General features: G+C 40.6%; 1 protein-coding gene across 6 annotated transcripts in view; it reads left to right on the top strand.

Annotated features, from left to right (window-relative positions):
* NAV3 (neuron navigator 3) overlaps window positions 1–23,419 on the top strand; it is a 351,685-nt gene extending 328,266 nt beyond the window's left edge. For 5 of the 6 annotated variants that reach the window (XM_047788374.1, XM_047788373.1, XM_047788372.1 and 2 more), the window contains 7 exons: window positions 44–279; window positions 7,100–7,254; window positions 8,460–8,531; window positions 9,069–9,265; window positions 11,978–12,096; window positions 16,184–16,387; window positions 20,968–23,419. In XM_047788374.1, the coding sequence (XP_047644330.1) occupies window positions 44–279; window positions 7,100–7,254; window positions 8,460–8,531; window positions 9,069–9,265; window positions 11,978–12,096; window positions 16,184–16,387; window positions 20,968–21,081 (1,097 nt within the window). In that variant the 3' untranslated portion in view covers window positions 21,082–23,419. Of the gene's footprint in view, window positions 1–43; window positions 280–7,099; window positions 7,255–8,459; window positions 8,532–9,068; window positions 9,266–11,977; window positions 12,097–16,183; window positions 16,388–20,967 lie in introns of those variants that run through there. The other variant, XM_047788377.1, reaches the window with a different exon arrangement.
* Window positions 23,420–25,318: the final 1,899 nt, after the last annotated feature.

Below are 25,318 nucleotides of genomic sequence, written 5' to 3'. Positions count from 1 at the left end.
ATAGAACAATAAAGCATGCTCTTCCCTTTGTTTCTTCCTCCAGGGGTAGAAGAAAACAGTTTGGACAGTTTTGTTTTTGATACACTGATTCCTAAACCAATTACCCAAAGGTACTTTAACTTGTTGATGGAGCATCACAGAATTATACTCTCAGGACCCAGTGGTACCGGAAAGACCTATTTAGCAAACAAACTTGCTGAATATGTAATAACCAAATCTGGGAGGAAAAAAACAGAGGATGCGATTGCCACTTTTAATGTGGACCCCAAGTCTAGTAAGGTAAGTTACAGATTCCTAAGACAATTGCTGCTCTGTCTCAGTAAGCGTCTTAAGCAACCAGGTTTAACATTGGATGAGACTTCCATACTATACGTGGAAACATCCATCTCTTTGACCTAAACTAGCATCTTTAGTGAATGACTAAACCCTCTTTCAGGAACTTGAACAAGACTGCTCAGTAACACTGAGTTATCCAGTTAATTCACAAGCATTGGGAGTATAATGAAGAAAATGACAAAATCTTTATTGTCTGATTCCTCTACACATCCGTTTAGGAAGGGTGAAAGCAGAAAGAGATTCAGGCAAATATTACAGACACAAGAGGCCAGAATAATCTTCCCGGAGGAATCAGAGCTCGGTAACAGTCAGTGCTTGCTCTGGGTCATAGTCGACAGGTAGGAATTAACGGGAGTGTTACGGCAGCGGGTGGAATTAACACAGCCCAGGCAGAAGTTCTGGGGGCAGAGTTTGTTGACATCATGTTTCTAGGGGATTTCTGCTTCGGAACCTTAGGAAATTGAACAATATTCCATTTCACCATCAGCTAAGCTCTAATGTTCCCTAATAACCACCTTGAACACTCCCAGCCCTTAAACAGGCACAGGGGGCTATAACGTCCAGCCAGTACTGTCATATATTCCGAGAGAAGTAAAGAATCCGAACAGGGAAATAGGTGCTGCCTAACATGTTCTCAACGCTGGGCTATTTTTGGCCAATAAATGTTCGTTACATTCTCAGTCAGGACAATCTAAGCTTTTCTTAGGAAACTGCATCTGTTATAAGCAACACCTTGAAGGTGTCCAGATAATACTGGGCCATGTTATTTTTCTGAAGTAACCTGATTATATGATGGAAACCAACACAATCCCGAAGAAACCTCTGGCTGCAGATTTTTAGAAAAGGAACACGATTCCCTCAAGCGACCGAAACCCAGTGGATTCTTGAGATGGACAAGACATTTAGTGAAGAAGAAATTCTTAAAGACATAGTTCATTGCGTCTCTGTCACCGACCAGCTGTGGGACCTCGGGCGGATTGTTCAGTCTCCTTGTGCCTTAGTTTTCCCAGATGTAAAAATGGGGAAAATGATAGGGCTAAGTGTGTGTGTGTGTGAGAGAGAGAGAGAGAGAGACAGACAGACAGACAGACAGACGGACAGCCAGACCCAGAGCAGGAAGGAGAGACGAAACTGGGCACATTCAGGGTGGTGTGGCTGTAGACAGCAGGAAGACCACCCACCCGCATCACACACATAGACCTTTGTTCAGAATTGTCTAATGTGTGGAGTTCCCATCATGGCTCACTGGTAACAAACCTGACTAGGATCCATGAGGACATGGGTTCGATCCCTGGCCCCACTCAATGGGTTAAGGATCTGGTGTTGCTGTGAGCTGTGGTGTAGGCTGGCAGCTGTAGCTCCAGTTCGACCCCTAGCCTGGGAACTTGCATATGCCACGAGTGTGGCCCTAAAAAGAAAAAAAAAAAAGTCTAATATGTATTTTTCAAGGAAAATGAAGGTGAATGTAAAGCATGATGAGATCTCTTATTTAAAGTTACATAAATACAGCATATGAACTCCAAATATTCTCTTGAAACTCTGCTCTATTCAGATTGTGGTTGAACTACCCATTATTATTTCAAGGAGAGAGAGACACAGCATTTGAAGCAAAGTATTGAACACTCTCGAAGTGGAAGTGGGAAGAGCACAGGTGTTTGTTTGCTTCAGCCTGCGCGTTGAATGCCTCAAGTGGCTCCTGGGGCTCCCCATATCTTTCAAAGCTCTTAACGTATTTTGTTGTCCTTTCAGATAAAATGATGAAAGATTTGACGTCTCTTAGTTCCCTCAGTGTTCTCTTTGGTTTTTCCTTAATGTTGATATGATGGGACTCTTTAGAAGTTACTTCATTTCTGGAAAAAAAAAAAAGTGATTGGAAAATAGGAGGAGAATAGATTTGTTAGAGGAAACAGGAATTTTGATGAAGTTGGAGAATCACTTAAAATCAAGTTGTGAAGCAAATAGATTGATTTGGGCTTCATCATGATGTAATTTGACATAAAGTTGGTTAACTTGCATCACTCAGAAAATGCTTCTCATCCCCAAGTCCACGGTTATATATAAGTTCTTTTTATTTCAGTTAAAACAGGTGTAGTGCTGGAAGATGTTCTTAATTGACAGTTGTGTGTCCTTCAATGTTGGATCAGCGATGCCCAGCGCTCTTATTATCTGCTTTCCCTGAGTAAAACCGCTTGTGCCGTTATGAGGGCAGCTTAGTTTTTGGTTATTTTTAACTTTTGGTTATTACAAAGTAATGAAAAGTAAAGCCTGCCAAGAGCCTTTGGACAGAATGACTGGTGCTAGGAAACAGTTGTGGGAAGAAGCCGGTGGACGGATCATGCGGCCTTCACCACAGAGAAGCATGAGATGCAACCAACAGAGGTTTCTTGCTTCTTTATGTGTGTAAGACGTGATGAGCTGTCAGAAATATTGAATACTGGGTCATGGCCAGAGGGCACGGGCCAATTCTCGCCAAATGGTCAGAGGATCCATACTGTTTGTTTTCGGGCAGTGGGGTGGCAAGGGAGAGAGGTGTAGAGACATGGGGAGGCCGGGTTGAGGAAGGGAGAGTGGCTCCGTCCGGCTTTACTGAAGTGTGAATGAAGGATGCCATAGATTCTCTCCCTGAGAAATGGAGCTGTGTAACTGCTGACATGCTTTATGCTGTGCCTTCGAGAGCGCTCGTGGGACAAAGCCACAAAAAAATGAACCGTGAACCATCCAAAGAAAAACAAATCTTTTCATGGTGTTGGTCCCTCTGCATTTTACATTCTGTCCCTCTTCCCACTCAAGCCCTCTCCCAAGCTGCCAGCTGGAATACTTTGACTGAGAGCAGGACGCAGAAACAATTATACTTTGTGACATTTGATATAGCGGGCCCTGAAGGCTAGAGATGGATTTAGTAAAAAATATGAGGCCAGCTGAAGCCCCTTGGAACGTTAGGTGGGAAAAGATCAGAAAACTGGACTTGGCAGATTCATTTTGAGTGTGTCTGGAGTCAAAACCAGAGAACAAAGTGATCAACAGTTCTTATATAATGTCTGTGTTCTGAGTATAGTTTCAAAATACGGAATTCATCTCATTATCAGTGTCCATCTGGTGGATATTCTTGTTTGCTTCTGCCTGATTAGATCTGGGACATGAAACTTCTAATGCTAATTCATCAATATTTCAATCCAAGGTTTTACCCCAATTAAGATAGAGGGGCGACCATGAAGAGATTTCAAAGGGTTCTGAGAAATCTCCCAAGTTATAGGACTGCATGTTTTTGTGTGTGACTCTTTCTACTTGCAGCTGGTCCCTAGCTTCCATTAGATCCCCAAAGGGATTTACCGCCCTTCTCAAGATGAGAGAGAACCACAGTAGACTCTAATGGCGTCCCTATGTTTCCAAAGCTAGCCTAGTGATTTTTTTTTTTTAATACTCGACCTAGATTATTTTTTTTTCCATTATAGTTGGTCTATAGTGTTCTGTCAACTTTCTACTGTACAGCAAAGTGACCCAGTCACGCATATATATATATATACATTCTTTTTCTCACATTATTCTCCATCCTGCTCCATCACACCTGACTAGACATAGTTCCCAGTACTATACAGCAGGATCTCATTGCCTATCCATTCCAAAGGCAATAGTCTGCATCTATTAACCCCAGATTCCCAGTCCATCCCACTCCCTCCTCCTCCCCCTTGGCAGCCACAAGTCTGTTCTCCAAGTCCATGAGTTTCTTTTCTGTGGAAAGATTCATTTATGCCGTATATTAGATTCCAGATGTAAGTGCTGGCATATTCACCTAGCGATTTCTTATCTAGACATTCCATGCCTTTGCTGCTGCTGCTCCTCCCCCCTTCTCTCCCTCTCTCCCCCTCCTCCCCATTCTCCCCCCCCCCGTTCCCCTCCTCCTCTTGGTCTTTCTCCCTCTTTATCTATGTATACCAAGTTGCTAGACCTGATCGTCCCCTTCCAGAAACTGTTCTGAGGTTCATGATTAGCTTTCTCTCCTTACTTCCATCCTACCCTCTGGCAGCTCTTTCTCAGTGTCTTTCACTGACTGCTCTTCCTTCACCTGCCACTAAGTGAAAATAGTCCCACCATGCTGTCCTCTCCCACTTCTCTTCTCATCTGGATGACTCCCCTTGCTTCAACTTGTGTTGGCTCCAAATGGACCCTGTTAGCCGTGCCCACTCTCCCATATGGTAGGCACTTTTGTTCGTTTTCAAATGTTTCCAGTAGCATACTGAATATACATGTTTAGAAATTCCGGCTTCAACTCTGAAAAAGATATCTTAAATCCATCGTCTTTCATCCATCTCCACCACCACCCCTCCCACCCAAATACACCCTCTAGCACTTGGTCTGCTGCAGTTGTTTACTGACTGCCTGATTTACAACTTGCATTGAACTCCCCTTCTCTCTCTGCCTCTTTATCTCTTCACCTCATGGAAACAGAATGTCTTTTCATAATTAGAATCTGACCACATTCAAGTCCTGCAGTGTTTCCTCATTGCTTCCTGCACTGGGTCAAAAATCTTTCCGCATTTCTATTACTATTCCTCTCGAGTCCCAGCTGTCTCTTGGCTTCAACAATTTCAGTATTATCTCAACCGATTTCTCTTCCTTCTTTGCAATATTCTTACCATGCTTTGAAATCATGATCCTGACTGTATTCCTCAGCTCCCCCCAAGAGTCAGCGTTTCTTCACTGTCATCTTACCAGTCATTCAAGGTTGCAAATGTCTTTCTACAATTTATTTACCACTGTTTACCTTCACAAAACATATGCTGCTACTTCTTTCCTACATGGATACCATACGTTTGTGTTTCCACCTTTGCTTGTTCTTCTCCCTCTATGTGGAAATCTCTTCTTCTGTTTTCTTTTTCCTTTTTTTTTTTTTGCCTTTTTGTCGGGCTGCACCTGCGGCACACAGAAGTTCCCAGGCTAGGGGTCAAATCAGAGCTGCAGTTGCCAGCCGAAGCCACAGGCACAGCCATTCGGGTTCCGAACTGTGTCTGTGACCTACATCACAGACACATCAATGCTGGATCCTTAACCCACTGAGTGAGGCCAGCGGTTGAACCTGTATCGTCATGAATCCTAGTCAGGTTCTTTACTACTGAGCCAGGACAGGAACTCCCTCTTCTTCCGTTTTTAAGCAGCAAAACATTACCTAATCTTTAAAATAAGGGCTAATAGCCAACAGTATGTCAACAGAAAGTCTTTCCCAGAAGCCACATGCTCTGAACAAAATCTTTGATGTGTGCTCTTTTGAGGTAATGTATTATTTTTGACGGTGAATTGTAATTATCCATATACATGTCTAACCTTCTCTTCTGGGCAGTAAGCATCTTGAAGGCTTTTTCCATTTCTAATTATCATCCTGACTTCACACGTATGTTTCCTTTGCTAAAGAAATTCCTTCCCCCTGGTGAAAACAACAAAGACAGGGAATGGTACCCATAGTAGAATCTAAATTCCGCTGCATGAATTCAAGTCTTTTCTGTTTTCTCTTTCATTGCAATCACTAGTCCCAGGTACCGTCTCTCTTGCAAAAGCAGAACACTATTATTTTTCCAAATACATCACAGACTCCTATTTTCCAGCTCTCTTTACTCTTCAGTTATACCTCCTGCCTCTATATCCTGTTGTTCTCTGAACCTTAAATCTGGGTTGGATGGCTCTCTTTAGTTTTTCTGTAGTGTTTTGTGAGTTTCACTTGTCACACTGCATTGTTACTTACTTGTTGGCCTGACTTTCTATCAATTCTATCATTTGGAATTTAGAATTAATTTCTCAATCCTTGGTGCCAGAGTATCCGGCACATAGTAGGTGCTTGCTAAAGTGGTGTCGAAAGAATAAAAATCTACGTAATTACCATTTGGAATTCTCTTTATTATTCAAGATCCGTTTTGAAATTGTTTTTTAACCCTGATCAAGATTTGCAGATTGAAAATGTCATTGTAAATATGCAAATACTATGGAAATGCTCTTACTGATTAGGATAATTCTAGGAAACCTAATTATATTCCTGGCCTACCCATCTGTGAGAGCAATCGGTGAGCTAGTTATCATATTTAGATTAAAAGCTTTTAGGAAGGAATAATACCTGTAAAGAACCAAGAAGCTTAATAAATGCTAAATGCTAATGTCAGGTGACCCAGTGATACGTAACAGATTTTGTCTTTGTTTAAAACTACAACAGCTGTATGCAGATAATAAATAAATAACCAAATCTCTCAGCCAAACAACCAACTAACCCTAGATTTATTTGAGTCCCGGGGCTATATTTTCAGATGCACCTCATCGAGAAGAATTGGAATTAGGATGTTCAAGGTATTAATGGAAGCTTTGGGGTGCCATTTTAGATTTAGTCTCTATGTGAAATTAAAAGGTTTGCTAAAGCCCATCTTTATCATGGTAAAACCAAGAACAAAGTCTCAGTGTTTGTGGTTTATCATAAAAGCTCAAATCCAGAGGGTTTTGTTTTGTTCTGTTTTCTTCTGGGGGGAAAACAACTGGGAAAAATATCCTCATGTTTATTTTTGCTTCAGGTGTTCTCCACTGGCTCTCCTCTTTCCTTTAAAGATGTATCCTCTCAACATTATATGTGTTTTGCTTTGTAGAATAAGGCTTTCTATCAATGGAATTATTTATGAGCATTAATCAAAGAACCTGAATGAAGATAAAATGTGTTATTCCTAAGCTATTCCTTGCTTGCCATTGGTATAACTTTATCATTGATGTATCTGCTTTCTCTACCTTTTTAAAGGAACTGCAACAGTATCTAGCCAACCTGGCTGAACAATGCCGTGCTGATAATAATGGAGTAGAGCTTCCAGTTGTAATAATTCTTGATAATCTTCATCACGTGGGCTCTTTGAGTGATATCTTCAATGGTTTTCTCAACTGTAAATACAGCAAATGGTATGCTTATGAAATATTTTGAATGATGAAAATATGAAAAAAATTTACATTCTTCTCACCTATATACCTTTTAAGACCTGTGGCAAATGTCATTAGAGAAGCCGTCATGATTATTGCACCATAGTTCCAAAGAATCTCTATGTATTCCTTAGAATATCTATTTATTCATTCAACAGCTATGTCCCAGGCACATTTAGCAAACATTATTTGCTTACGATGTTAACTTCTGCAGGCATGCTGGAAGTCTGGGAGCCCAGTATCCTTGATGAAATGTTTGAATCAGAGAAGTTTGGAACTAGAATGGGGGTGTAGGACTCTGCTTTCATTCTTAGACCATATTAAAGTTTGAATTCAAACTTCCTATAGAAATAAATTTAATAATTCAGTACATGTCTCTCCATTAGTGATTCTAGTTTTTAGCTATTTACATGAAAGAAAAGGTTAAAGTAGGGAATAAAAAATCTGAAAGCCCATGTAAGATTCGCTATAGTACAGCTTCTAGAAAAGGACATAGAGGTGTCCCCTGATGGCCTGCCACTTAAAGGATCTGATATTGTTACTGCAGTGGCTTGGGTCATTGCTCTGGCATGGGTTCAGTCTCTGTCCCAAGAGTTTCTGTATGCTACAGGTGTAGCCAAGAAAATTTTTATAATAAAAAAACCAGTTTTAAATTAAAAAGGACATAGAAGAGCAACAATACAAATGTTTGTTTTACTGTTGCAAGTATTCTAGCTAATTTCCGCTAGAGATTTTTTTTAAAGTTAACAATTAATCAGCATAAAATAAATATTTAAACGAGTACCTGTTATTTTGCATTATTAAGAACATTTGAAATAATTATGAAACAGTAAAAGAAAAATAAATGATTTGAATTATAAGTGTAAGAATCATAAGATGTAGGAGTGGGGTGAGACCACTGTGAATATCCTCGCCAACCTTTTTATCTTATAGATGAAGTGTGAGCTCAGAGAGGGAAAATGACTAAAATGATTTGCCTAGGATGCCAGAGCTGAGACTAGAACCCAAATCCTAATGTCTAGTTCAGTTACCTTTGTCATTTTCCAACCTAATATTACACGATCACCCTTTTACAGCCTAATGTTAAAATGGAATAATCCATATTTATCTAAATTGTTTTCTGAGACAGTTTTAACGTACTAATCTCTTGTAGCTTTAATACACATGTATTTTCTATTTTTTCTCAGTCCATATATTATTGGAACAATGAATCAGGGAGTTTCTTCATCACCAAATCTAGAGCTGCATCACAATTTCAGGTAAAGATAAATTGATTTTTTGGCTTGTCTCTTTCTGTTTGCTTTTGGATGTTGTTTTTCCATTTGTACGTTGGCATATCCTGCCAGTGGTGACCTGGGGTGTGAAATAATTCTCACTTCTTCTGACACTCTTTCTCTGGCAGACGTCTTGTGATCCTCAGCTTGTAATCAGAAGTAGGATTCTTTAAAAGGGGGGAGAAAATGTTTTTCCTGCTCACCATGTCACCAGCTAAAGTAGAGTGCTTTTCTTCTAAGTGTGAGAAATGTGAAGAGAGTTCCTATTTCAGGATTTGTGATTCTCCGGCAGAAGAGTGCTCAGCGTGTACCCGCCCACGCCGGCTCTAGCTCAGAAAGGATTAGTCTCATTACAGCTCTAATGCTCAGAGACCTTTCCATCCTTTGGCCATTAAAATATGGCCACCAATTGAAACAGGAGCATTGTCATTTCATTTTGGAAAGAGAATCACTGTGGATTTTATTTACGTAAAGTTTAAGTTATGTAAAGATTTCTGGATTTTTTTCTTTTTCTTTTTGTAGGTGGGTGCTATGTGCAAACCACACAGAACCAGTGAAGGGATTTTTAGGCAGGTATCTTCGAAGGAAACTGATAGAGATGGAAATCGAAAGGAACACACGCAATAATGACCTAGTCAAAATTATAGACTGGATTCCTAAGACATGGCATCATCTCAACAGTTTTTTGGAAACACACAGTTCCTCGGATGTTACCATTGGTGAGTTCCAAAACTGCAACGTGCCCGGTTCCAGGAACGAAGAGGACGTGATAAAGAGGCCAGATTGGACGGCAGAAAATAACAAGGGAAGCTCATGTTCTTTGAGCTTCCAAAGAGATTTAAGTTCTTTCTTTCTTTTTTTTCCTTCTGAAAGTTTGTCTTCTTCTAAGCTTTGTATCTCTAATTAGATTCATTTTGTCTGACTCTTATGGTTGACTAAGAGTTTACTGACATCCAAGAAATTTAATATAGACAAACATCTAAAAATCAGGTAACGATTTGAAATAAATTGTATCCATTTAGAGTACGTTTTGACTGCTGAAAACAGATTTTAGCTAATGGCTCATATCAGATACAGTTGTGAGAAATTTTAGAGATAAATTAGGTATTTTATATTTTTCATGAAGACGAAATTGTTTGAATTATTTGTCTTGAGTTGGCATAAAGATGTTTATTTATTTTTGTCTTTTTGTCTTTTCTAGAGCCACACCCATGGCATATGGAGATTCCCAGGCTAGGTGTCCAGCTGGAGCTGTAGCCAGCGGCCTACAACACAACCACAGCAATGCGGGATCCGAGCCGCGTCTGCGGCCTGCACCACAGCTCGTGGCAACGCCAGATCCTTAACCACTGAGCAAGGCCAGGGATCGAACCCGCAACCTCATGGTTCCCAGTCAAATTTGTTAACCACTGCGCCACGAGGGGAACTCCAAGACGTTTATTTTTGTGTTCACTCGTAAATTGCAAGGAAAACATAAGTCCATTTCCCACTGCTGTGGATCATGAAGACACAGTCACTAACGACGGTGTAAATCGGGAAGAAGAATTCGGTATTTAGGATCAGAAGACCAAGGTGGAAGCCCACTTCTGCAAATAAAAACACGTTTTGTATTTAGCAATTCATCTCAACATAGTTTTGTCATTTGCAAAATGGGATGGTTTGAATAGATTATGACTTTATTTTAAGGTCATAATGTTACGCTGTTATGTTTTTTTCTCCCATTTTTTGAAGTTTTATTGAAGTATAGTTGATTTACAATGTTGTGATAATTTCTGCTGTACAACAAAGTGATTCAGTTATACATAAACACACATCCATTCTCTTTCAGATTCTTTTCCCACATAAATTATCGCACAATCCTGGATAGATTTCCCCGGGCCACACAGCAGGGCCCTGTTGGCCAGTCATTCCATATACCTCAGTGTCCCTATGCCAGTCCCAAAGCCTCAGTCCATCCCTCCCCCTGACCTGTCCCCTTTGGTAACCATAAGTTTTTCAAATTCTGTAAGTCTGTTTCTGTTCTGCAAATAAGTTCTTTTGTATCATTTTTATTAGATTCCATATACGAGTGATATCATATATTTGTCTTTCTCTCTCTGACTTAATTCGCTTAGTATGATAATCTCTACGTCCACCCATGTTGCTACAAATGGCAGTATTTCTTTTTATGGCTGAGTAATATTCCACTGCGTATAAATGTACCACATCTTCTTTATCCACTCCTCTGTTGATGAACATCTATGTTGCTTCCATGCCTTGGAAATAGTGCTGCAATGAATATTGAGGTGCATGTATCTTCTTGAATTATGGTTTTCTCCAGATAGATGCCCAGGAGCCAGATCATTTGGTAGTTCTATTTTTGAGAAAATCTCCATACTGTTTTCCATAGGGATTGTACCAGTTTACATTCCCACCAACAGTGTAAGAGGGTCCCCTTTTCTCCATACCCTCTCTAGCATGTATTGTTTATAGAATTTTTGATGATGGCTGTTTTGACCTGTGTTAAGATGGTACCTCATAGTAGTTTTGATTTGTGTTTCTCTAATAATTAGTGATGTTGAGTATCTTTTCATGTGTGTTTTGGCCATCTGTCTGTCTTCTTTGAAGAATGTTTTTTTAGATCTTCAGCCCAGTTTTCGATTAGGTCATTTGTTTTTTTTTTTTTTTTATTGTTGAGTTGTATGAGCTGTTTGTGTATTTTGGAGATTAATCCCTTGTCAGTCACTTCATTTGCAAGTATTTCCTCCCATTCTGTGGGTTGTCTCCATCGTTTTGGTTATTGTTGCCTCTGCTGTGAAAAAGCTTGTAAGGTTAATTAGGTCCCTTTTGCTTATTTCTGTTTTTATTTTCATTATGCCAGGAGGTGGATCTGAAAAGATATTGCTGCTGTTTATGTCAGACAGTGTTCTGCCTATGTTTTTCTCTCATAGTTTTACAGTATCTGGTCTTATATCTAGGTCTTTGATCCATTTTGAGTTTATTTTTGAGTATGGTGTGAGAGAGTGTTGTAATTTCATTCTTTTGCAAGGAGCTGTCTCGTTTCCCCAGCACCACTTATTGAAGGACTGTCTTTTCTCCATTGCATATCCTTGCCTCCTTTGTCATTGACCATGGAAGTGGGAGTTCATCTCTGGTCTCCGTTCTGTTCCATTGATCTAGGTGTCTGTTTTTGTGTCTGTACCTCACTGTTTTGATTACTGCATGACTGATATTCTGTTTTAGATTAAGATTTTACTGTAAAAGGAAGGGAGAGTCCTGGAGATTGGGTCTTTGTAAAATAGTCTTTAATCATAATCAAGCTGTCCAAGATTATAATTTTCTAAGAATCCTGCAAGAAATATATTAATTCCCCCAAAATGGTGTCTAAATATGTGTCACGATTGCTAAATGTAATGGTTCTCAAAAATGTTGTGTTATTTGTTTCTTCTCAGGTCCACGGCTTTTCCTTCCTTGCCCCATGGATGTAGAAGCTTCCAGAGTATGGTTCATGGATCTCTGGAACTACTCCTTGGTACCTTATGTTCTGGAGGCAGTGAGAGAAGGTCTGCAGGTATAGTACTCAATTTTCTTTACTGTTTTGAAAAACTAAGTGGAAAAAATCATCCTTTTAAAAGCAAAAAGAAGTCCTTTCTCTGGGTATTTGTGCAGAACAATACAGACAGACATAGACTGTATAGATACAGTGTTAAAGTTGAAAGAACACAGAGTATATGATGCTTTTTTCTCCTATTCTGAGAATAAATACAGAGAAGAAAGAGAAAGCATAGTTCCAACAGCTACACACTGAAGGCCGAATGTATCGCCACAGGTGTTTATAGACTGTCCTTATGAGATACTCCTTAATTGTGCAGTTCTGCATCTTGTAAGGTAGCTCGTTGACTGCACAGTTCTCTGTCTCATAAGGCAGGCCTGCGTATATGTATATGGGCCTTGATCAGTTATTCTCTTATTATATAATCTGCAACAAGTAGTTTTTGCTTATAGGTTCCCTGCTCTAGTATAGTTCATTGTTTGAAGCCCTTTTATGTCACTTGCAAAATCCTTTACTGTTTTTAAAAGTGCTTTAAATGTAAGGCATCTGACTTTTTAAAAATCTGTGCCAGGTTGGTTTGGCATCCCTGCTGTCCCTCTCATCTACCTTCTATCCGCAGGCCCTGCAAGCATTCCTTCTCTTTACTCTTAGTTGAGTCCAATACATCCCTAATGGGAAAATCTTTTTTCTTCAGTAATATATGTTAACCCTGTTCCATCAGCCTTGATTTTGTCCTTATATCGAAGTTAAATTTCATTAAGCAGTGAAATTATAAAACTTAAGTTTGAATCTTTTAAGATTCGTGTTATATAATCATCAAACTTGTCATTGAAAAGTCTGGTCATCTTTGCAGTAACTTAGCCAAGGTTTAGACAGTTTTTGCTGAGACATCTCTATTTCTGGTTGTCACAACTGCTGCTAGAAATAAGACATAGTTCTTGTTTTTCGCATTTTGTCATCTGCAGTACTGTGTTAAGTCTTTATTTTGCTGTCTGAAAAGTCGGTTCTCTGTTTTCCTTCATTATACTTCCTTTTGCCATCACACTTTCCTCTCCTAATAAAGTGACCTAAAACTGTCGTGACGGTTCTGATGAACATGACGAAAATTGCCAGGATGGCGTCACTCAGAGGCGATGCCTAGAGAATGCTATCAGTTGGTTCTGCTCTAGACTTAAATAACTCACTTCATATTGTTAAGGATATGAATCAAAGCAATCCCAGAAAGCATCTTCAAAAAAAATGAAAGACTATATCAAAGGTTTTTATTTTTCAGGTATAACATATGACATGTCAGCATTACTCTTAAACTAAGATGCTGCCTTAGATGTGAGTTGGGTCTCTTGAGCCAATCATTTGTACAAAAAATATTTGTATGAAAATTTATTTAAAATATTTGTGCAGTCATAACTTTAAAATTTATTTAATTGAATTATTTGTTCTCTAGATACTATTTCCACATTAATAAACAATTATCCAAATCTTTATATATGAAATTCTCTGAGTTTCTTACTCGTTTGCCAATGCATAGAAAAAATATTTTACAAAATTTAAAAACAATAATACATAAAAATCCTTAGATCTCATTTTTAAGTACATATGTTTTTAAATATGCAAATCAATCTTATTTATAAAACACTGTCTTGACAATTATCATTCTATAAAGCCTCCCTTTAAGCAAAAGCATAATCACTAGCTAATACCGGTTTCCCAATGTGAGAGATACTTAAAACATTTTTTTTTGAGGCAGGATAAAAATATCTCAAGTTTTCCCCCTGGCTCTGGAGGTTTAGTAGTAGGTTAGGATAACAGTGGATCAACTATGATGGAGAGAATGGCTGAGCGTCGGGGCTGGGGGCAGAGGGGCAGGAGAGATCCAGCCCTCGGAGAAAGAAACGAAAGCCTTCGGTGAGTAGACAGTTGCCATTGCTGCTGGAGGATATGCTGGCCTGGCAGTCTGCTGGCAGTCGATATTCCTGGGACGGTCCATGTGCGACTCCGGGAGGAGCAGGAAGAAAAGGAATCACATGTGTCATGAACCATTTCCTTGGATCTGCTGGTGACAAAGAACTGTCAAATGGAGCAAGAGGTGGAAAAACAAAGCCTGGTTGCAAGAATGAAAATGAGTTGAGGGGAATAGAAAAATCTCTTCAGATGAAGGCTAATGCTTTGGTGGGGAACCATATGGGGGAATACTCTTAGCCAGATGTTCTAGTTGGGAAAAAAAAAAAAAAAAAAAACACTGGTGATGCACTGGATTACGATTTTTATTCTTGTGAATCTTTCTTGAAATGTCAGCCATCCGTTCGTCTTCTTTTGAATGCTGACATTTCTCTTCTTTCAATTTTCTTTCTATCACTTTACTCTGAAATACAAAATTGAGGCTTTTTACTGGTCACTTTCAATTTTACTGTACTTGATGATTCTTTGAAAGGCTGACATCACTTGATTCTACTAGACTTTCATATTCTTTCTGTAACCTTTGCTTTCTAAGAATTATACACTTTCCTTCAATTAGTCAGAATTGTGTAGCAAGCTCTGTCTTACCTCCTCTGTAAAGTAGGTTTTGAGCTGAGAGGAAATGTCTGCTCTAAAACAAGAGAACTATCAAAAAGAAAAAAACCTGGTGATTGCTTCCCTACCCATCTCCTTAAGAAGTGCACAGATATCAGGACCTGAACATTTTTTTTTAAGTCAGTCCTACCACAACCTCAAACCTCGTTCAAGCTCTCCAAGAGAATCTCAAAAGACAGTGTTCAAGACAGCCCATGGGCCTTTCATGGATCAGTGTCCATGCTGGTTTTGTCTCCCTGAACCCCAACAAGCCACACAGAACACTCACAACGGTGCCCTGTGCCATCCGGGGCCAAGTAGCTACCTGACGACTCAGTGGAGTGAAAATCCATTAAAGAATGAATGTACCCATGTTACTGCTTTTTCTTAATTTTTAACTTTTTTTCCTCTGCCTCTTTGGTCTTATACTTTTTTTTTTTTTTTTAAGCAAAGTCCCATCAGTCTCTGTCTCCTCACAGCGCCTTTCCCAGTCTGGTTTTGGCTTTGCTTCCAGCTTAAAAATTCTTTAACATTTTTTAGATTCACCTTCTGCCCTCTACTCCACCGCCAGTACTTTGATCAGCTTTGTCATTTCTATCTTGTTAACTTTCTCCCTACATATGTGTTCTGACAAAATTTTCATTTCCCATGGTTTTCCTATTTTACTGGTGGTCTTATAAATAAACAAACGTCTAAGAGGAGATTTAAGAGGAAGCACTAAGATGATAAAGGAAGTTAATCTGAAGAAAAGAGTCTTATTTTCAAGGGAAGTTACAAGAGAATGAAGTAGACAGAGAAAAGGGTTTTTTACTCATCATCTTTCTGAAGTGCACTTTAGTACAGGACGCTATTTAGTGTCTGTCATGGCCCTTTTCATTTCTCCATCACTGGAACTTTCCTTTCCCAGTGTTGAGCTTTCTCTTGGTTTGTAAAATTGTTAACAGAGATGCATGTGGGCAGTCATTTCTTCATGTGTTTAAAATAAACCTCCCTCCCTCTCTCCCCCAAATGCTGACTCTCTATCCCAGATGTTCAGATTTATCTTGTCTACAGCTTTATTTTGTTTAGCCTTCAAGCTTCAAGTGAGCTAGGTAGACAGATACATGTTTAAAATCTGTGAAATTGTGTATGGACACTGTGTCCCCCTGAAAAATCCCACAGGGACTCAATGTGCAGAGGAATAACTCAATTAGTAGTCACCTTTCATACGGAATAGAAATGCATTTTATGGAGTTCCTGTTGTGGTGCAGCAGCAACGAGCATGACTAGTCCCCAGTGAGCATGACTAGTCCCCATCAAGCATGACTAGTCCCCTGAGGATGTGGTTTCGATCCCTCGCCTCGCTCAGCGGGTCGGGGATCCAGTGGTGCCATGAGTGTGGCGTAGGCGTTGGTCTCAGACTCGGCTCGGATCCTGTGTTGCTGTGGCTGTGGCTCTGATTCAGCCCCTCGCCTAGGAACCTCCATATGGCTAGGGTGCAGCCCTAAAAGAAAAAAGGAAAGAAAGAAAGAAATTAATACATTTTATATGTGCTGTATGTGTGATCGCTTTTCAGATGTATGGGAAACGAGCGCCTTGGGAAGACCCCTCAAAGTGGGTGCTTGATACATACCCTTGGAGCTCAGCATCTTTGCCTCAGGAAGGCCCAGCATTACTTCCGCTGCGACCAGAAGATGTTGGGTATGAGGGCTGTGTGTCCACGAAGGAAGCCACAACCTCAAAGCACATTCCACAGACTGACACAGAGGGGGATCCCTTGGTAAGAGTCTGAGGTTTGATTCTTTCCTCGGTAATTCTGACTACAGTGTACAGTCATTAGCATTTAGTCATTTGCCTTAGAGACATCAGTTATCCGGTGATGTTTGAGACGTTCCTGCTGCTGATACTCATGTTTAAAATGTTTACTTTTAGCCTACTTCATGGGGTGAAGTTCTTGACACAAAAGACTAGACTTGCAGGCTTAAAAATAATTGAGAAACACCAAAGCCAGGCTGAACTCTGTGGCCATAATTTTTCTTTTATTTTGCAGAAAGTTGTGTCAATAAGTAAATAAATGTTAAACGCTGCATCGCTCAATTCATTAAGTATGTGAGAAAAACAGAATTTTGTTCTAAAATGAAAAACACAAAAGAATATCATCTAATGTATAGTGGAGGAACTAAAGAATATTTTGCATGCACCAACTAGTTTAACTAAATTTTGAATTAGTGTTCTGTTGCCAAGAGTAGGGAGGAATAAGCTGATTTGGAAATCAAAGGGCGTTTTTCCCTGCCTTGTTCAGTTTGCAATCTTGAAAAGCCTAATATAAGTCAGTAAACCTCTGAGGGATAAATACTCTGCAAATATTAAGTAAATGATATTCTTAGTAAAATTACTTGATTTTTGTATGTATTTCTTATTTTTATGGGTGACTTTCTATAGATTAGTATCACATGAAAGGTGTTTGTTGGCATACCATTCTCTTACTAAAGAGATGATTGGAAAGTTCCTTTGTGGTGCAGTGGGCTAAAATCTGATTATCGCTGCAGCTGCTCAGGTTGCTGCTGTGGCACAGATTCTACCCCTGGAACTTCCACGAGCCATGGGCATGGCTGAAAAGAAGGAAAAAAGAAATGACTGGATAGCCAATACAGAAAGAACACAGGCTGAAATAAAGATCATTGTGTTACTTAAGCAAAAAGGAAAGGATTAAAATCATAAACCTATAGCTACGCCTAAAAACCTGAAATGACTTGATATTTTGGGGAATGTGCCATTATACCGACAGCCCCAGCACATAGATGGCATCGTCCTCGTTTCGGCTGATCATTCTTAACGTTGGAGGGGCCACATGTGAACCATCTGATAAAGTGTGACAGTCTTTTTCCCGACAAAATGCACACACGCACAGTTCTGCACACTACTTCAAAGATTTCCATAAAATTATAGAAGTATATACATTGGTCTACTTAGAGTCCACGGATATCTTCTTTAGGACTTTTGATCTAGACCATAATAAGCTTCTTAACGCCTGGACTTAAATTTTTATACCAGGTATCTGGCCCTTTAGCTCATACACAGCTAGACATCAACAGTGGTTATAGAATTGGTTTAAATTCAGCATAATATTGAGCATACTAAGTGATACCTCATAGAATGATTAAATTTTATTAGAGTTACAATAAGCCTTCGAGTGCAAATATTGGTTATTTCCGCTTCGTTTTTTTTTTCTTTTAACAATTTCCAATTCTCCTTTTGCAGTTTTCAATACTCCTCCCAATAAGGTGAGGTGTTTATAAATTTGTTTTCATGGTTACTCCCTTAGAGTATGGGACATTTAGGGCGTGTCCTTTCTTGCTCTTGTCTTCTTCTGTTATAGAAAAGGCATTCAAAGTCTCCTCACTCTGAAGGAGAATGTGGGTTAAAACAAAACAAAACAAAACCCTAATTCCTAACCCGCTCAACTAAACATCTTAAGGAACAAAAGCTTATGCTATCTGACATGTTAAATGACAAAAACCTTATCATTTAAAAATAAATCTGTGAATTAGGCACATTCTGATAGGAAAATAAATATCTCTCTGTCTGCTTTTATTGCTCTGTATTTTTATAATTACTGACATAAGGTAAAAACATATTTGCAGTCTAGACTAAACCAGGAATACTAGGAAAGAACCTGCTATTTAATGTTAGGTAGTATATTTTTGAATCTGAATAAGGATACAAGTTTTTGGTACATCTCACAGTATTGTAAAAATACAATGTGTACTCATTAACCAAATCATTCATTCCTGCAATAAATATTGCAAAATAATAAATATATACCCAGGGATATGACATGGTGATCAGAAAATGCATATCATTCTGATCTTAAGCTCACAGTCTCGTTGTGGAGAGAGATATTTACGTGTACAGATTATAGGAAAATAATGAGAGAGGTGCATTCTAGGTACCCTGTGAGTCTTCCGACAATGGGAGCTGATTAGGAGAACGCACTGGCAGAGGAGGAGATGCTCGAACCAGGTTTGGAAGGATGTCCCGAAGGGCCATCCTGGGACTGGACTGAAGATGCAAAATTAAGGAGACAAGTGAAACAGGACGGAACAGAACAAGAAAAATGAGTTTTGGGAGCTGTCTACACATTGGCGGAATTAGAACAAAAGGGGCAAGAGGGTGAAAGCTCAGAAGCCTGCAATTGCTAAATCAGGTCAAGCCTTGCTTACATTAGAGGTGGTGAAACCTTTATCACACAGACATTGGGCAGCTGTCAAGTTAGATGTGTAGTTTATAAGGGTGACCTTGGTAACGGAATAGAGGGCAGATTAAAGGAAGGAGGCTGGAGACTGGATGACTAGTAGATTTATGAATACCAGGGGTGAAAAGACCTGACCAAAAATGATAGACATTTTAGTTGTGACTCCGGATATGGGAAAGAAGCACGGGAGAAAAGGAGATACTTTTTGAGGGAATAATGATCTATCCAGTGACCCTTGAATGGTGTAGGACCTTACCTCCCTCTTGCAGTCTTCCTCGACTTGAATGTACAAAGCTACCTACAAAAGGCAGAGTGAAGCCTTCGTGTATGTCTCATGAATCAGATTTCTGAACTTATTCTAGTGGAGCACATTTACTTTATGGCACCATTTTCAAAACTTAAGAATTTAATAATGCTCTTAGTACACCATGAAACTTTTACAACCTTCAGCATTCATGGGATTTCAAACATCTGGGACTGAGATAGAAGCGTAACCCCGGAAACCATTTCTACTCTTAGCAAATCAGGAAGGTGCTCAAAATACAGTTCTCTTTGCAAATTGTCTTCACCCAGATGCCTAAACATAACAGCCAGCTACTAATAAGGGAGAACTGACAAAAGAAAAGGGAAAGCAATAATGAATGTGCATGAAGGCATGGGGGGTGAGAGAGAGACGGAGAGAAACAGAGAAGGGGGAAGAGAGGGAGCAGCAGCATGTCGAGGTGTCCGCCTTTTTGACCTGCTGGGTTCCAGGGCTTGTCATTAACCCTTTCACATCTTTATGTAGCCAGTTCGGTAAATTCAAGTAATTAGACCAAAACATTGTGTTGAAAACTATTGTCCTGAAGAATATGAAAATGATTTTAAAATGTAGCCTCTTTGTCAGACAAGCATTCTTTCTGGAATTGGTAATTACCAGTTTTTCAAATTATTTCACAAGCGTTTTTTTGAACACACATTTTATGCTGAATATAAAACAAGCATGCTTGAACCCAATGTATGACTAAAGAATCCTCTTTAGATTTCTTCTTTCTGTTGGATCAGATCCCCTACATGTCTAAGTTGGAAAAAAAGAAAAACAACTTTGATTGCATTCTAAAATAATCAACTTAGCATGCATTAAGCAATATAAAGATTATTACAGTTTATTGAAACCCTTAATAAGTGAACAAGTCCATACCCTCTGGAAGACGTGCCAGTTTTTCTGTGCTTTCTAAAACCGTTAAGCCATTTATTCATGATTTGCTTTTAAACAGTCTTTCTTTTTACGTCCCTACCAGTGGATCTGCAGATCTATCAAAACCCAAGCAAAGCGGCTGCCTTTTATTTTCTAGTACATGGAAATGGGAGCTGTCCTCAGCTGCTTTCTTGCACATGTCCCTTGCACCAGAACAAACACGGCCATTGTCCTCTAAGGCTGGGAACCTTGAGACAGCCGCTCTTGTTCCAGAAGCTGGTTTTTGTTTTCGGTGCTCTATCAAGCATATTTTAGCCAGAAATTCAACAACAGAAACTTGACAGTGCTTCTTCCCTTCTCTCTCTTCAAACCCTCATGGTCCATGGTCGACTTGATGCAGTCACCTCCTGTCGAGGTCAGCTCCTAGGCGGCAGATGGTGGGCTTGCCTGCAGCAGGTGCCTCCCCTGCACTCTCCCTCCCGCCTCCTCTCCAGGGACTGTGCGCGGGAGCCTGCGTGTGGGGCTGCGCGCGGGAACATTCAGGACGTTGATTTGCCATCCGGTGCCCTCTGCTGCTCGCAGCCAAAGAGCTGGGCAGCTTGGCGTCCTCTCTAGCCACGCGCCCAGATGTCCAGCTGTGATACAGTTTCCTTTCCCCTCGCCCTGCTGGAGCTGTATTCATTCACGACCGCCAATAAAAGACCTGTCTGGAAGCCCTGTTTTGTCCTTACGGTTCGGTGTTGTAGGCTTGTTGAGGAGAAATAGGGTAGGAGGCAGGCGCCACTAGAAGAACTGGAAAATCGTGTTTTCCAGTGTCCCTGGGACGGGGGAGAGCGTGCCTCGGTGTGGCTCGGGCCTCGTGCTCTGCGGGGCTGGCATCCGAGCTGCATCGGCCTCCCCTCCAGCGTGTCTCTCTCTCTCTCTCCAGATGAGTATGCTCAGGAAACTCCAAGAAGCAGCCAATTACTCGGGCACACAAAGCAGCGAGAGCACCAGCCGCCACGAAGACGTTCCGGATTCATCTCTTGAATCTACCCTCTAGAGGGTGAAGACAAGTTAGGGGAAAAGACTATGGTTTAAGGAAAAAAGTGTTTCAAAAGGAAGGTATTTTCACTAAACCACTGCCAGTATGAAGGCACCCTGTCAAGGCCCCCGATCCAGAGTCGTGGTCTCCATGGAGGCAGCAGAACCAAGTCGGAACCGCCAAGACGCTCAATTGACACGGAAGCTTCCCTTTATTTTCTTTCTAGGCGTTTGTATATCCTTGGAGTGATGTGTGGCTCCATTACTCACTGGACCCTAACGACAGGGCAACCTAGGAGACTGCCCATGGGAGAGCCAACTGGACTTTATGCTTTTTCCTCTTTAAACGTTTACAATGCAGACCTTCTTTGCTTTCTCTTTTTTTTCCTTTCCTTTCTTTCTTTTTTTGTTTTTCTTTTTGGGTTCCCTCCTTTTGTTTCCTCTGTGGGGCTGTTCTCCCCGAGCAGGGTCCATTCTTCTGATCCGTCCACCCTCCTTCGTGCCACATGGTGCTGGTCGCAGAGCCCCAGGATGTTTGTGTTGAGCCCTCACCCCGTTGCAGAACGACGAGGCCAGCCCTCCGTAAGCACAAGTGCGATGGTGCGACCGCCAGGGAAACAGCACTGTGGCACCTGGATAAGTGCCAATGCCATGCCTAACTGCCGTGTGCACGCGATGTGCTCCACCAACTTTTCCGTGTATGAGTCACAGGTTTTATAAGGTTGTTTTACCACCAATGTCTTTTTAAACCACCACCTGCCCACTCCCTTCAAAAGAGTTTTATACCAGTTATTAGTCAACACTGACAAAAGGCTTTTTTAGGGCTTTATGTGTTTGAGCCTTTTCAGTGAAAAGAAGAAACATTTCCTGTGGTGCTGTCTCACTGCCTTAAAACAGATTTCTACAACAGTTTAACAGGTGGTTTAAATCCAAAACCATCGGTAATTTCCACTGTCTTTTCATTTACAACCAAGCAACATCCGTTAACACAGTAGCCTCATCTCTCTCTCTCTTTTTTATTTTTTTGTTCTTGAAGAAATGGATAGGAGAAAGATCGGTATTTTCGCCTTGTGAATAGATTGTTTCGCATATCCTCCGGAATATTCAAGTAACCCAGAAACCCTCTTGGGCTGTCACTTCAGAGCTGAGCCGTATGGCTGCATTCAATCTAGTTTTAGGCGAAAGAGGTTCAGAAGGCAGAAGATGTGGAATTTTTGTCCAGTACAGCTGGATAGAGCATGAGCACAATTATTTGGCTTTTCCTCTCTTATTCTGTTTTTTTTTTTAATTATGCTTATGAGTTCTGAGCATGTTATTTTGATTGCTGTTGTTGTACCTGAGAAATTCGGCATTCGAGAACACTGATGCAGTGACGTCACTGTGGCTGAGGAAGCGTTTATACTGTAAAAGAAGGTTAGATTTGCACAGTCTACTGGGTAGGTATTGTAAATACTCATTTTAAAAACTCGCACAAATCGAAACACACACGCAAAAGTTGTATTTTATCCTGTGGGTGTGAAGAGGTGTTTCACTTGCTGAGATTTCCTGTACGTTGCCAACAAATACAGAATGCAAACCCTCAATGCTGTTAGTATCTGGTGTGCTTGTCCTGTATCTAACCGTTGTTCTGACTACGCAGGAGCTATCAGTGCTAGAGTGAGCATGCTTCAGAACGGCCCGTGAAGCCAGTGCATTTCTGGAAAAGTGAAAATGCCTGGAAGTGCATCTGTCGTGCAGGCTTTTAGGCGAGTTCGTGGGCACGGATGGGAGTGACTGGGCAAGTGACCCCACCCAGAGGACAGGTTTGACGTTTCCAAACGCAAGGGCTAGGCCATGGCGTAGACTTGTTCTGTGCGGGTGGAAACGCGCTGCTTGCAGGCTGTGCAACTGGTGCTACCCTCCGCGACCACCCCTGGGTCCGTTGCTATAGAACAGTAGCAACACGAGGCATCTGTGCAGCCTGTCAGAGTGTCACGCAGTCCATAGGCCTCCACGGTGCTGTTGCCCCGAGGGAAATCTGAACTGAATTTATGCACATAGAATGGTCACCCTGACGCTGAAGCCTCAAACATGGATCAAAACTGTCATGAAACATCGAAATACGGAGCTGGATGAGTGACTCGTGGCCCTTGTATTATATGTGAGCTAAGAGAACTGCTACTCTTTCCCTGCCATTTTGAGCAACACAGTCCAAACATGATCATAAACAGAAATTCCTGCAAGACATCCCAGTAGGTCCACCTAGTTTACAACTTAAACTAGTTTGTGAAACATTTGTCTGTATACATTTTATATTTTGTACATTTTTGATGTAACATACCATGTAAATAGAAACAGTGAAATAAATCATCTGGAAAGTTTTGTAGTCTTTGTAAAGCCCCAACAATAAGTACTTGGTATCAATGGACTTAACTGGGTGATGTATTTTCTATTGGTTGAGTGTTCCTCTAGCTTGTAAACCAGCTTGCATATATTTTTTTGCAGATGTGCACCCTGTATCTGTCTAAATTATTACTTTGCCATTAAAGTGGAATTATTTATTGACAGAAAGGTGTGGCGTTTATGTATGGAGAAAATTGAGTAATTGTGCACAGAAGTATCAAGCTTTAAAATACCACTTGCACTATCAACATGCCATGAATAAGGGTGGGCGTGAATCTTCATTTTACATTCCTCAACGGTAGGACCTCACAGCTTTTAAGTGAGTAGAGAAACGGAAGGCACGAGGTGTATCTTTTACAGTGAAAGTTTTTATTCAGTGAATTTTTAAAAAACTCTGACTAGCCTACCAAGATAATTATAAAGTAAGAATTAATATAAAATAAAATGTTACTACTTGCTTAATTATATCAGCTTATTACATGTTTCTTTGTTTTTATTCCATTAACTCTTCTTTTGGCCTTTTAGCTCTAAAGATGCTTTGAAAGTAGAATACTTTTTTTAGTGGTGGTTTATTTTATTTTTTTCTTGTTTGGTCATACCTGTGGCATATGGAAGTTCCCGGGCCTGGGATCGAATCCAAGCTGCAGCTGTGCCCACCACCGCAGCTATAGCAATGCTAGATCCTTGACCCACTGTGCCACAGTGGGAACTCCAGTGGTGGTTTATTTAATAATAGAGATGATAGGAGTTCCCGTCGTGGCGCAGTGGTTAAGGAATCCAACTAGGAACCATGAGGTTGCGGGTTCGATCCCTGGCCTTGCTCAGTGGGTTAACGATCCGCCGTTGCCGTGAACTGTGGTGTAGGTCGCAGATGCGGCTTGGATCCCGCGTTGATGTGGCTCTGGTGTAGGCCGGTGGCTACAGCTCCAATTTGACCCCTAGCCTGGGAACCTCCATATGCCGCGGGAGCGGCCCAAGAAATAGCAAAAAAAGACAAAAAAAAAATTAATAGAGGTGATGAAAAGAAGAAGAATCCCCTAGAATTCCCTGGTTGGCTTAATGGGTTGAGGATCTGATGTTATCACTGCTGTGGTACAGGTTTGATCCCTGGTCTGGCAGCTTTTGCATGCTGCAGGTGCAGCACAAAAAAGAAAAGAAAACCAAAGAGGAACCTTCTCTAAAATTAGAATTTCTTTCTATTACCTTGATTTCCAACCCCAGACATTGGAACATTTATTTGGTTGATATAAATAGGGTTTTAATTCTAGACAGGAGAATTTCTAGTTAGGACAATTGCGGAGCCAAAAACAGTATTGATTAAAATGGATCAAGCACTGATAATGGATTAAAATTGGGACATTTGTTGCCTCATTCGCAGTTTGTGAGATACAGGAAATTTCCATAATTCATCTATCCAGATAAACAGTGATGAATACAACCCTTGGGCATAATTCTGATGCAGGCAACATCCAGCTGTGTACGTGTGAATTACAGCACTGTCCTTCTTTCTGTCACCTTGCCCAGTTTCCTCACACTCCGTGTCTAGTTTCCTCATCGTCAAAATCATGATCGTAGGGACGTCGACCTCTCAGATGGCTGCGTTGTTCAAGGGTCAAAAGTAAAAGTTGCAAAATTATTTAAAGAACGCGGCTTCTACCTCAACTCACTTACAGCATGGGGATAGTAATAGCACCTACCTCATAGGGCTGAGGGGAGCATTCAGTTTAGATCCGTAAAGCGCTTACAATGACGCCTGGCACTGAGGAAACGATAAACTCCAACCTTCTATTATCATAAATTGGTGACTTGAGTACAACACATACTCTCAGGATTCAATTTGAAAATATATTCATGGTATAACTGGAGTTTTATTA

This window comes from Phacochoerus africanus, chromosome 7, assembly GCF_016906955.1.
Source record: "Phacochoerus africanus isolate WHEZ1 chromosome 7, ROS_Pafr_v1, whole genome shotgun sequence".
NCBI classification, from domain to species: domain Eukaryota; kingdom Metazoa; phylum Chordata; class Mammalia; order Artiodactyla; family Suidae; genus Phacochoerus; species Phacochoerus africanus.
This window is presented reverse-complemented; position numbering and strand designations above follow the sequence as displayed.